General features: G+C 39.5%; 1 protein-coding gene across 1 annotated transcript; it reads left to right on the top strand.

Moving 5' to 3' along the window:
- The first annotated feature begins 246 nt into the window (after positions 1 to 246).
- On the top strand, positions 247 to 10102 carry LOC308309812 (calcium channel flower homolog). The gene is made up of 5 exons (XM_080755728.1): positions 247 to 958; positions 4590 to 4662; positions 5205 to 5330; positions 5656 to 5763; positions 7626 to 10102. Exons 1-5 carry the CDS (start codon positions 853 to 855, stop codon positions 7714 to 7716), a joined length of 504 nt encoding a protein of 167 aa, XP_080611854.1. The 5' UTR covers positions 247 to 852; the 3' UTR covers positions 7717 to 10102.
- The last annotated feature ends 1309 nt before the right edge of the window (positions 10103 to 11411 follow it).

Raw genomic sequence — 11411 nt, forward strand, 5'->3', positions numbered from 1 at the left:
TTGTTATTTACAGCTAGGTAGAGTAGTGAGGCGAGATGGAAAAGGGGCGACCGTATACCTGTCCCTTTTCAGGCTCTGCACGAAGAGCGCTTGAGCGCTCTCTGAACCACGTGACCGTGCTGTTTTCTGCCCTCTCGATGTCGTAACTCTGTCTTACTCTGGCTCTGCCTCTGTACGTAAACAAACCATGACGTAGTACTACACGAAGCTCCTCCCACAGGAACAAAAACATTACAACAAGCTCCGAACAACAGTTCCGTACGTTAGAAATTAGAATGTAGCATTAGCTACCACAAAACTACAGACCGCTCTCGTAGGATTAAATGTCAACGTATTAACAGTGTAATATATTGCGGTAGGAACAACAACAAGGCATGTTTCTTTGTGTGAGCGCAGGAGAAGAAGAAGTTTACGGCTTCAACGTGTCGTGAGTGGGGGAAAAAAACGCTTGTTGTTTATGGTAGCTAAGTTGCTAATGCTAGGATAGCTCACGTCAGTTTGCAGCCAGTCACACAACTGTACTGTATGTACCAGCTGTGGTGGGTGGGACTGACCAGCTCTTTGTTTGGCAAAACAAAAGATATTAAAAACACGGTGTATATACATTTTTTTTTAGAGCATTCATCTTAAACCTCGCGACGTTCCTGCCAGATATTTATAGTATTATTATTTATGCAAGTATTTGTTCCTTGAAAGGTAGGTTAATGTAGTAACTTCACAAAGACCCAGTGAGTTATCGCTACTGTATCGCTGGGTGGTCTCTACTGTGCGACATCGTTGGATTTATTGACATTTGACAGTGTTGCTAACAGTTAGCTTTAGAGGCTGCTGTCTGCTGCTGCCGTCGTCACCATGATGAGCACCAACGACTCTGCTGCTGCTGTCGCCACCGATGATGATGGCATGACATGGTGGTACCGATGGCTCTGCAAGATAGCTGGAGTTCTGGGAGGAATAGGTAAGTAGTAGTAGTAGTAGTTGTTGTTGCCCAAAGAAAGTTCCATGTCTTGATTTGTGACCCCCTCCCCCTAAAAAGCCTGCAATGTGGTCTATAAACCCACGCCTGTTCATTTCTAGAAATAATGTTAGTTTGTGGCTTGTCATCTATTTCTGAATCTCAAATAATGTGTTTTATTTACAAGCACTTTTTGAGTATTTTCATGTTTCAAGTTCATGCAACAACTATGTCTATGAAGTATGAACCTGTATATATATATAGTGCTCTCTGACCTAACCCTATCAGGGCAAACTGGCTAGTAATTAGCATTCAAATTATGAATTGTCGAATATGTATTTATATTTTAATCTCAGCATTGTATTATTATTATTATCATTATTTATTGTACTTCTATGGCCCTGAGTCCGCTAATAAAGATGTGATTGATGTAGTAGTAGTCATGTGTTCGTCTTATGTAAACTGCCCGGAACCAATTCAATGTGCATCTTCGGTCTAGAGCTGATACGGAAAAGCGTAACATACATATGTATGTGTGGAGATGACCACATATAGGCACCAAACAGTAAATGGAAAACAGGCCTTTACGGAGGTTAGTCATGGGTGACATGGCCTTTTTAATGTTTATAATGCTGGAGTGCCAATCACCCTCATAAGATCTTGTGACAAGCTGTGACAAAATTAGAACAGAGAGTTGAGAAGGATACTAGATGTTTTATAGGCAAAGCATTTCATAGTTATTTAATTGAACCCTGCAGTATCGGAGTCAGACAAAGGCACCACATCACCAAGAAAGACCTTTATTAAATCGTGTGGGAAATTTAGTATCTGCTTCACACAGCTGCTCTGTTCAAGAGCTCGGCTCCATCCACATGAGTCTGTTTATTTTATTTTATTTACTGTAACAAATGTAAGGAATCTGTACAGTCTTTAATGTATTAATGCCTGGATTCATTAACTCAGAGGAGTTTACTGTGAGCAAGAGCTAGAAAAAGCCTCTCCCTCTTAGGGATGCGATGATATGAAAATTACATATCTGCCATTGCAAAAAAAATCGATTATTGCGATATCATAATCAAAATCTAATGCTTAAAATGGCGCTTTTGTCACTATTCTGAAGGGAACGTTTGCCAAAACTTTGCCTTTTCCAAAGCTCTACAAGCTCACAACACCCTTGCCATGTTGTGATCTTGTAGATCTGCTATTTTTGGAGAACCGTATATTTGTATAGAGTGAATTAAGAGCGTACCAAATGTGCTCTTTACAGGTCAGTTCTTTTACTATGTGTAAATGCATAGTCCGCGTTTTCTTCCTCTTCTCATGGGGGAGAAGACCGTCGGGATCGGGAGTCGAGCCCGCAGCACGCCGTCAGGCTGGCTCAGCAGCCTAGGTGCCCAGACAGTTGAGCTAACCGCCTGGGCCGTTCATTTTGAATTTTGACAGAAAATTAATTTATAGTAATTTGAATAATAAACAATTTGTTTTAGTCCTATTTTAGTCATCTGTAATTGTTTAATCTTAGTCTAGTCTTAGTCGACTAAATATCAATTGTTTTAGTCTTAGAGCAGATTCACACTAGTACAAACTGTATCACCCTACTGCAAAAAAAAGCCATAAGGATCATAAATGGGGTTGATTATATTCACCCCACCAATGAATTATTTATTAAATGTCGTACGCTGAAATTTAAGGATTTACGGTAGTTGAATTTAAAACATTAGAGATACTGCTTAGAGCCAAAATGAAAACACTTCCAGACTGTATCCAAGGGTTGTTCACAATGAGAGAGAGCTGTTATTCCCTCAGAGGTAAATGTATGTTTAAACAAAAAAAAAGAAAGGATCAACGTGAGAAGTAATTGTATAACGATAAGGGGTGTGAAGCTGTGGAACAGATGTGATGATGAATTGAAAGACTGTGTAGCTAAGGATAAATTTAAGAAGGTATTAAAAAAAAAGTATTAAATAGCTATACAGAGTAAAGGAACTACTACTTCATGTTACTACAGTGACTTTTATTAGCATATTGTTATTTTTTTGTTTTTGCTTGTTATTCAGAAAGAAGAAGAAGAGAAAAAAAGGAAAAGAAACATGAATATTGCACTGTTCAGTAGAAATGTTGTTTGAGGACCTGTAAAAGGGATGTACATATATATTTACATTTGTATTATTTTAATTTAATGGACAAAAGGGTAGACGTAATAAGCCTAGGCTTCAGTCTATACCCTTTTTTTTCCAGAATAAGAAAAAGAAAAAACTGATGAACTAAGAATGTTTTGTATGGAAAGAAAAAACAAACTAATAATAAACTAAACACTGAGTCTGTTTGATTCAAACTGTTCCCGAATACGATTGCCTGGTCCCCACTGGCCATGATTCACATTGGCCTTGATTCTTCCGCACCTGAGTACACTTCATTCAACTGTATTCAATGCTTTTACATTGCAGCGATCCGTATCCGAGTGCACTTGATAAAAATGAAGAGGCTAGATCTATAAAGAACTACACACATATTAGATTATTATCATCTTTACTGTGCTATTATTGCCATTTGCCAACATCAGCAGTAGGCTACAAAACATTGGATAGGGCAGGGGTGGGCAACTTTGAAGATGGAGAGGGACACTCTATATGCATATAGTTAAAGGTAGCTGATCTACAAGCTCAAAATGTGTCGCTATTTTTTTTTTAATTGGAATCCTACATTATTTTCACCTATTTTTGAATACATTAAATACATTAACTTTATGATTATGAACTGAAATGCAAATATTGGACATAAAAAAGACTAGTACTAGTCATTAAGCTATTAACACATTAGACTGAAGTAATTAAAGCGGGTCATGTTCGCATGTTTGGAATTGCAATTGGAACAGCTCAAATCAATAACATACCAGTATTCTGATATTAACCTGCAGACCACATTAAGTGTACTGCGTCTGTGCTCAAAGAATACATTCTTCAGTGTGTCCACAATAGTCCATATCCCACTTTGCCACTCTCTCTGATCCACTGCATCAATAGCACCCCTCCCCCCCAATGGCAGACAATCATGTCAGACACATACAATCAGTTGATCCGAATTGACATGTGTTAAATTCCTGTGCCTCAGGAATGTCGTACTTCATGTTCTTTCCAGATGGGAGATGGCCATGACGCATGTTAGATGTTCCTTGCATGCCTGTACAATAAAAAAAAATGTTTGTAGCAGCATGTTTTGAGTTGTTATAACCAGTGCTGCTAGTGAATATCACTGCCAAATATCACTAGAAAACCAATCCAGCACAAAAGGTCGTTTTATATATATATATATATATATATATATATATATAATACATTTTTTTGGGGGGTCAAGGAGGTCGGGTTGAGGGGTCAAGTACCCCCTTTGACCCCTCGTGGCGTCAAGGTCGGTCCCCCCTAGGGTCAGATTCACACTATGGTCCCCCTCCATGTGGTCCCGGAAACGGTTGGGTGATCTGCTCCCGGGAACGGTACGCAGCATTCACACTACCACAACATCTGCCAAATGGTCCGGGTGTGCATCCGGGACCATAGTGTGAATCTGCCCTTAGTCAATACAATGAATTACTATTACTAAAATGAACTACTATTTTGTTTTCATCCCAACCACATAGCATGTGCCACCTCGGGAGTGTGGAACTGTGTGACCGTCAACCCCTTAAACATTGCTGCCGGAGTCTGGATGGTGTAAGTTCATCAAATGCTAACATGCAGCCTAATTGTATGTGTAGAAATGTGTCCTATACATTCTATATCATCACCGTTCCGATGGGATCCAATGTAGTTTGCATTTAGTCACAACTAAGCTCTTGTTAATACTTTACATTGGTTAAACATTTATCAAACCCACAGACTGACTTTAACCACTGTCAACCTGGCATCCCTATTTTGGGTCTGTCAGTGGCACAGCGCGCACACACGCACACACACACACACACACACACACACACACACACACAAATTGCTGATCTACAATCTCACACAACGCATTGCAAATTCGCAATGCGACATGTTCTTCTGAGCTAGTAGGTCTGTTATTTTCATTACTTTATGCGACACTGACATAATGACAAAGTATAAAATGGGGCATGAATAGAAGAAGAAACTTTGTATCTCCATATATACACACAAAGTTTCACGATTTTCCTATGCACATGTTCAGGCTCGTTTTGAGTGCACAAGACAGTTCACACTCCCTTGTTTGTTTTCGTCTGTCCTCCTGTTTACAGGTTAAATGCCTGTGTGCTGTTCCTGTGTGAGGTGCCATTCTGCTGCCAGTTCATAGAGTTTGCTAACGCAGTAGCGGCACGTGCAGACAAACTCAGACCGTGGCAGAAAGCCTTCTTCTACTGTGGGTAAGACGAACATGTGCCGCAACTAGGACCGCAACTATCGATCATTTTCTTAGCAATTATTTTACTGATTATTAATCGGGAAGCACTTAAAAAAAGTATTTATCAAGGCAGTTCCATTTACTGTTGCACCCTAAACCTTTTACAATGACCAAGGTTCATTCACGGTCACATTGCACTGTACATTTCTCACAATATGACAAATTACATGAGTTATGACTCATTCTTGAAGTGTACAGCATACAGGAAATATGCATGAATTGGCATAATTGTTTTGCTCTGTTCTTGGTTGTCACTCACTGTCTGTCTGACTGTCGTTCATTTGCAGAATGGCGGTGTTCCCCATATTCTTGAGCTTCTCCTTGACAACATTGTTTGGGAATTCCATTGCCTTCGCTACAGGAGTCCTGTATGGCCTTGCCTCTCTGGGCAAAAGGTAAGTGCTCTGCTTAAGTAAACACATTTAATTCAATACGATCTAGCCACTTAAACTTACATTTCATTGTACATAAAATAAAATAAATAGCAGATCTTCAAGCTCACATTGTGACACGTTGTGAGCTTGTAGATCTGCAATTTTTGTCAAATTGATCACCCATTTTCAGCGAATGTTGGCCTAATTTGACATGCTCAGACTAGGGATCCCAGGGTTCATGTGGTTAGCTGAATGTTATCGAACAAGTTAATGATTTTGGAATTTCTCATTCTCTTCATTCCCCCGTCCTGCATAAGAAACCCCACTCTAAAATGTTACAATGGCTCATCCTAAACACTCCCCTGTCAGGTTATAATCAATTAATAAGACATACAGTGCTTTTAAATTAATGCTTGTACTGATACATTTCCTTTAATGCTTGAAGTCTAATGAGTCTACAATATAATCATTTAATATTGTGTTTAACCTCCGCTGTCGTACATGCTCTATATCAGGGGTGTCGAACTCAACTTGGGGCGAGGGCCGCATTGGTCAAAAGGTTACTTGATGGGGGCCACAACCAGTTGCGCACGCACGCTCGATGTCTCAGTCAGTCACTGCTATAATCTATCTATCTATCTGTCTATGTATGCTCAGACCAGCCAGCCACACACACACACACACACATAGTGCTCAGACCCAGCCAGCCACACACATAGCTCCGTAAGGGAGTGGTTGCACCACTCAAAAAATCTTCAAAAAACTGAAGAGGTTACTGGAGATTGGAGAACCTGATTTGGACATGATCTGATGCAGGACAATGTCACTATGACAGAAAGAGAAGATGGGTCTGGCCACATTCATTCACCCCATAATCTCAGTGGAAATTGGGGAATATGTCGACAGCTCTGCCGATTAATAATCGATTCATTGAACCCACCCCCCATATTAATCAATATCAGATACAACTTATAAGATTTTATATTATGCACATGCCATGGTCACATAACCATTATATGTTGAGTGCATGCTTTGATCGTTACAGTTTTATAATCAGTTTTGATGAGTAAACCTTTGTGGAGATCTTCTCAGTTCTCATTGTATGCTAGTTACTGCCATTCAGGATGGAAAATGAAATCCATTTGGATTTGGGGAGAAGTAGTTTCATAAGGGGCTGGTATGAAGTATTTGATATTAAGAGAACATGTTCAGTTCACTAGTCTACACTCTACTTTACACCTGCCTTCATTTCATCTGATTGTCTGTCTGGCAGGCACTTAACAAGCGATCGTTAACTGTGTCTGTTAGAGAGAGGGGCAGAGAAGAGTGGCTTTGCTCAACTTGATTTATACTTATATTCCCCACTCTGATGAAGGTACATGTTCGATATACCAGTAAGACGCGCAAACGCAGGAAGCGAACGCAGCTGAGACCCTGCAGATCATGTCTGTCTGTCTGTCTGTCTGTGTGTCTGTCCCGCTGTTACTGTATATGTGGACCTGGCCCCTTTTGTGCCCATATATGGAGCTGAGTGATTGCTGATGCAACACACTCCATATTTGGATAGCGGGACAGACAGACACACAGACAGACAGACAGACATGATCTGCTAGGTCTCATAGTAAGTGCTCACTGCGTTCGCAATCACTGCGTTCGCAATCATGCAGCCTTACTTATTAGCCTGTATATTAGCTATTATTATTTTTTTTTTTGCTTGAGCCCGCGGATCACCAGTTTGACACCCCTGCTCTATATCGATAATTCCTTTCATGTCCTCCTTGAATCCTTCTACATAACATTTCTTCGCTATCACTCTGCTTCTGAACCCCCCCCCCCCCCCCCCCCCCACACACACACACACACACACACACTTGTATCTTCAGGGGTGATGGAGTGACCTACGCCAGACTGCACCACGGCAAACGTGAGGATGAAGAAAAGATGACAGGGACGATAGACGGGGCTCCCGAGTGAAGCATCCGCCATTTTTCAACCGGTTATTCTCTCGTTACTTCAGTTGTCACAGAGACGTTTCTTCCTTCCTTCCTTCCTTCCTTCCTTCCTAACCGCCTCCGTCAGTCTGTCCTACCTACATCATTCATCCATCCATCCACCTTTCCATGCTCATTAAGCCTGATGCGTACTGGCGTCGTTGCTTGCCGAAAATTGCCTTCCCACGAGCTTGTAGGTGGGTAGGTGTTCGCCAATCGATGCCGCCATGCGACAGAGCAATGATTAGGCGTTACCTGTTGTCACATAGCGATGTCCCTAACTTTATTTATTACTTACACTGCTATATACACTATTTGTTGTTTTGGTGTTATCCATTTAGAAGATAGATGACGACTTAAAGAAACGGTTTGGTACACAATGTGGAGTTTCGCAATTGGAATGGGCATGGTTAATAGGAAGGTTTATTTTTTTCCTTTTTTTATTCCTATTGATTGTATTTATTATATTTCCTTTTGATGTTTGTGCTGCTGTCAATGGTGATAGGTCATTTTTCAAGTATGGTGGGAGTGGCATCCTTTTAACTAATGAGCCTTTCAGGGAATCTGAATAGAACATAATGGCATTGTGAAATTATATTTTATAATTTCATGCATACATAAAATCATAATTATTATACAGCACACACACAGAGAGACGGCGTAACATTTCGGCATTAATCTTTTCCAGTATAATTGTAAACGTATCTTTACGATTTGTTTTTTTGGGAATGTATCCAGTACAGCCAAAGATCAAGACATTCGCTCTTTGTATTTGTTATACACTTTAATTTGCATCCGTTGTTCCCCGAGTTATCTTCGGTTAAGAGGTTCTAACACATAATGGGATCATGTGTAACAAAATATTTCAAAGCATAATGAGCAGAGCTTGAGTTTTATCTCACTTTGCTGCATTCTGACATGTGTTTTGTTTCCTTGTAGGTGAGTGTGAGCTTAATTACTGTACTTTGAAGAACGTTTTAACTTTCTATCCTTCATTTGCTATTGAATATATGCTGATTGATTGGTCTGTGTTTATAAATCTATTGAGGTATGCTCTGCCCAAGCCTTATTGAGGGAAATTATCTTGATTCAGGGAGTGAAGCCTACTTTATACTTTGTTATATGACAGGGTCACTAGTTGAAAATAGAGGGCAAAATCTGCTATTTTGATCAAGCATATAACTTGGGTTTAATTGTCATCGGAGCCATGATTCGCATTTGTCATTCAGATAAGATGCTGCACAGTACTCGGTCAGCAATGTGTTACCTTTGTCTTCGTGTTATTTTGTTGCCTCGCTTCAGTCATCGGTTTGTTTTTACAGGAATGCGTTGGTAATGGTTGTTTGCACATACTTTTTGCATCAGTGGATCTTCAGACTGGTTTTCACTGGTTAGTAATTGGTACAATGGTTCTAAAACTTTTCAGGCTGCCCCCCAAAAGAATAATGTTTTAACTGGGGACCCCGCACCCTGATGATAGGAATGTAGGTTAAATTTTGTTTGACTCGATTCCACAGATGTAATATTGTAAAAATAGCTGAGCTTTCAGATCGACTATTTTCAAATTGTTTCCATGTTTCTTAAATTATTTTACAATTTGGCCAATGTTTTACCAGTTTTTATAGTTTATTGATTACTTTTGATGCAGTAAATGTATGTGTTTGTTTTTTATCCCCTCAATTGTTTTTTTTTTTTACAAATTGCTGTCATCTGCGGACCCTGCCAAAATCAGACTCACAGGTTGAGAACCACTATTATAGAAATTAACGCATTTCCACCAGCTTTCAAGTAATATGGTCGCTGTCGGGCGACCATATTTTTTCATAAATGTGTCACCCTGTTTTAAAAATACTTATGAAGCCTATGAAGATTATTTAGATCTTGTGACTTAACCCATTTTGACCTGAGATAAGATTCTAAAAATGTCTTCTAAATATGAAAAAGCTATGTTTCTATGTCAGTGTTTCTTCGATTTTTCAAAAATAGCAGACCTACAAGCTCGTAGCTATGAGCTTGTAGATCTGCTATTTTTCAATAGCTAAAGCATAACATAATGCTAACACCAAAAGGGGTTCCCGCCCAAAATGGATTCATCTCTGATTCATAGGAACACAGATTTCTTTGCAATTTTTTTAAATATATTTATATTAGTTTTAATGTGTGAACATTTTTGATAATCTTTTGAAATGATTACAAAAATATAGGGATATTTATTCACAACCCATAAATGGGTCTTGAGTCCTGACCTACTGTTTGTGAAACACTGCTGTAAGGGATGTGTGCTAAAACAAGGTGTCCTAATCACCACGATGGCTTTGCTTGTGTCATGTTTTCCTCTGATCTAATAGCAGGAATAAAATATGCCTTTTCCATTAGGCCTAGTGTTATCTGGTTTTTGCTTAAATCTTTTACATACAAAGAGCAGAGAGAAAGTGTTGTTTATGGTAGCCTATATCTTAAAAGTGTGGACTTTGAGGATTTGAAAAAAAGACTAAAATCACAATTTAACTAAAGAAAATCACTTGCACTGCTTTTAAGTCCACACAAGTTTAGTGTGAGTTCTGTGGACCAACACTAGAGGGCAGCAGACCACATGCCTAGGCCTAGTAGGTACTGCTGAAGTCAGTATCATGGCCAGTGATGGACAAAGTATCAATACTGCAATATAGATGTATACTTATTACTTTGTTACAAGTCAAAATCCGGAATTCAAAATGTGCATAAAAGTACATAAATGCTGTATGTCTCATCTAAAGTTTTGACATGTATAATATACAGATATTTATTTTTTTAAATAGCTGATCTACAAGCCTGCAATGCATCGCAAGGTCAAAACATGTTGAGCTTGTATAGATCGTCTATATTTGGATTTTAGTATATAAATCCAGCAAATTGCGGAGTGTTGCAGAAAAATTGCGGAGTGTTAAAAAAAACAAAAAAAAAACGATGGGTTTTAGCAAATCGGTTTTTGATTTTTTTTTTTTAAATGCGGAAAAATTGCGGAGTGTTGCGGAAATTGCGGAAATTGCAAATTGCGGAAATTGAAGAAATTTCAAATTGCTGAAATTGAAAATTGCTGAAATTGAAAATTGCGGAAATTGAAAATTTGCTGAAATTTCAAATTGTGGAAATTGCGGAAATTGAAAATTGCGGAAATTTCAAATTGCAAATTGCGGAAATTGAAAATTGAGGAAATTGCGGAAATTTTAATGCCATGGACCAATGAACCATGTAAATACAACAAATTGAGCAGGGCACTGCAGGGAGTTGCAAACTTTACAATCTAACCACTTGAGCCCTAGCATCTATTATTCTGAGGGGAACATTCATCAAAAACTAGCAGATCATCTACTAGCATGATGACTTCCTATTAGCCCCCCATGGACTTTATGCAGCCAGATAACGTCAGTCATCGCATGCGTGCGTGCATCTTTGCAGTGGGGGTTCTGAGTGTGTGGGGGGGGGGGGGGGGGGCTTGAGCTGTGGTGAGACTGGGATCCATAATGATAATGACGCACGTGCATGTTTTTAAGTCATCAGGTCGTGCGCGCCACCTCTTGGTCACACCCACACCACACACGCGCACAGACAGAGTCACTGACCCACACGCCCAAACAGGCACGCCACGCTGCTGCAGTGTTTGTTACAGAAAGCCATTTGTTTTACTTTTAATATTAA

This window comes from Protomyctophum bolini (genome assembly GCF_963924005.1).
Source record: "Protomyctophum bolini genome assembly, chromosome: 22".
NCBI lineage: Eukaryota > Metazoa > Chordata > Actinopteri > Myctophiformes > Myctophidae > Protomyctophum > Protomyctophum bolini.

What these genes read in the sequence shown, in the direction of transcription:
- LOC308309812 (XM_080755728.1), top strand. Translation starts at nt 853, where the DNA reads ATGATGAGCACCAACGACTCTGCTGCTGCTGTCGCCACCGATGATGAT. An exon ending in TGGAGTTCTGGGAGGAATAG is followed by an intron (nt 959 to 4,589) that starts GTAAGTAGTAGT and finishes CCAACCACATAG; the next exon opens with CATGTGCCACCTCGGGAGTG. An exon ending in GCTGCCGGAGTCTGGATGGT is followed by an intron (nt 4,663 to 5,204) that starts GTAAGTTCATCA and finishes TCCTGTTTACAG; the next exon opens with GTTAAATGCCTGTGTGCTGT.